At 35.5% G+C, this 777-nt stretch overlaps 1 protein-coding gene across 1 annotated transcript; it reads left to right on the top strand.

Moving 5' to 3' along the window:
* Positions 1-404: 404 nt before the first annotated feature.
* Positions 405-774, top strand: LOC104774551 (the record flags this gene model as incomplete). Its single annotated transcript, XM_010499119.1, has 1 exon — positions 405-774. A coding segment is annotated over exon 1 (255 nt), but the record flags the coding sequence as incomplete, so codon positions are not given.
* Between the last annotated feature and the right edge of the window lie 3 nt (positions 775-777).

The raw sequence follows: 777 nt of genomic DNA, 5'->3' as shown, positions 1-777 counted from the left end.
GACCTGGACACGTGTGACTTTCAAGTTTTTTGTGATCATACGATTCTTTATAGCGTTGAACAGTTTAGTCGCGGAGCTTGCGTTTAGTATAGCGTCAATCATTTATTGTGTATATAAGGAATTTGAATTAAAAAGAATTATACTACATGTTACTAATTACGTACTCATACGCAACTATATTATTGCCAAAGGATGAGTAAGTAGATAATCCTTAATGATTAATTAATCATGAGATCAAATCCCTTGACTTCACTCAAACACCTTCAACGATGACGTCATTTGATGTAACAAAATATATTAGTAGTTAATACTTACACGTTTACATACACACATATGTAATCGTCATATTTGTATATATACGTGTAAAACATGAGATTCTCTTTTTTCTGCGATGTCTCGTTCTATATAAGTTCCAATTGTTTGTGTCTTCTATTTTTTTCTACCGCACTCTTCAATCAAATCATATATCCAAAAAATTCCCCTCGCTTTCTTGGCAAAATACTTTTTCTTGATCTTTCAATGTCAGAAGAATTTCAAGAATCCGAGGTTATCTTTTCGGATGAGTATTTCACGAAGAAGAGAGACATCAATAGTACTAGCAACAACGAAAACAAGAAAGATAAGACGAAGGCGACGGAGAAAATTTCATCTCCGGTGAGAATACCGTCAAGAACTATTTTCCGGTGTACGGAAGAGGTGGAAGAGGATGGAGAGATGACTCCGCCGCATGTCATAATGGGAAAACGTAGAACGGAGACGCAAATGGCGTTTTCGTTT

This window comes from Camelina sativa, unplaced genomic scaffold (genome assembly GCF_000633955.1).
Source record: "Camelina sativa cultivar DH55 unplaced genomic scaffold, Cs unpScaffold03564, whole genome shotgun sequence".
Taxonomy (NCBI): Eukaryota; Viridiplantae; Streptophyta; class Magnoliopsida; order Brassicales; family Brassicaceae; genus Camelina; species Camelina sativa.
The sequence above is the reverse complement of the archived record's forward strand: the minus strand, read 5'-3'. Positions and strand labels throughout refer to the sequence as shown.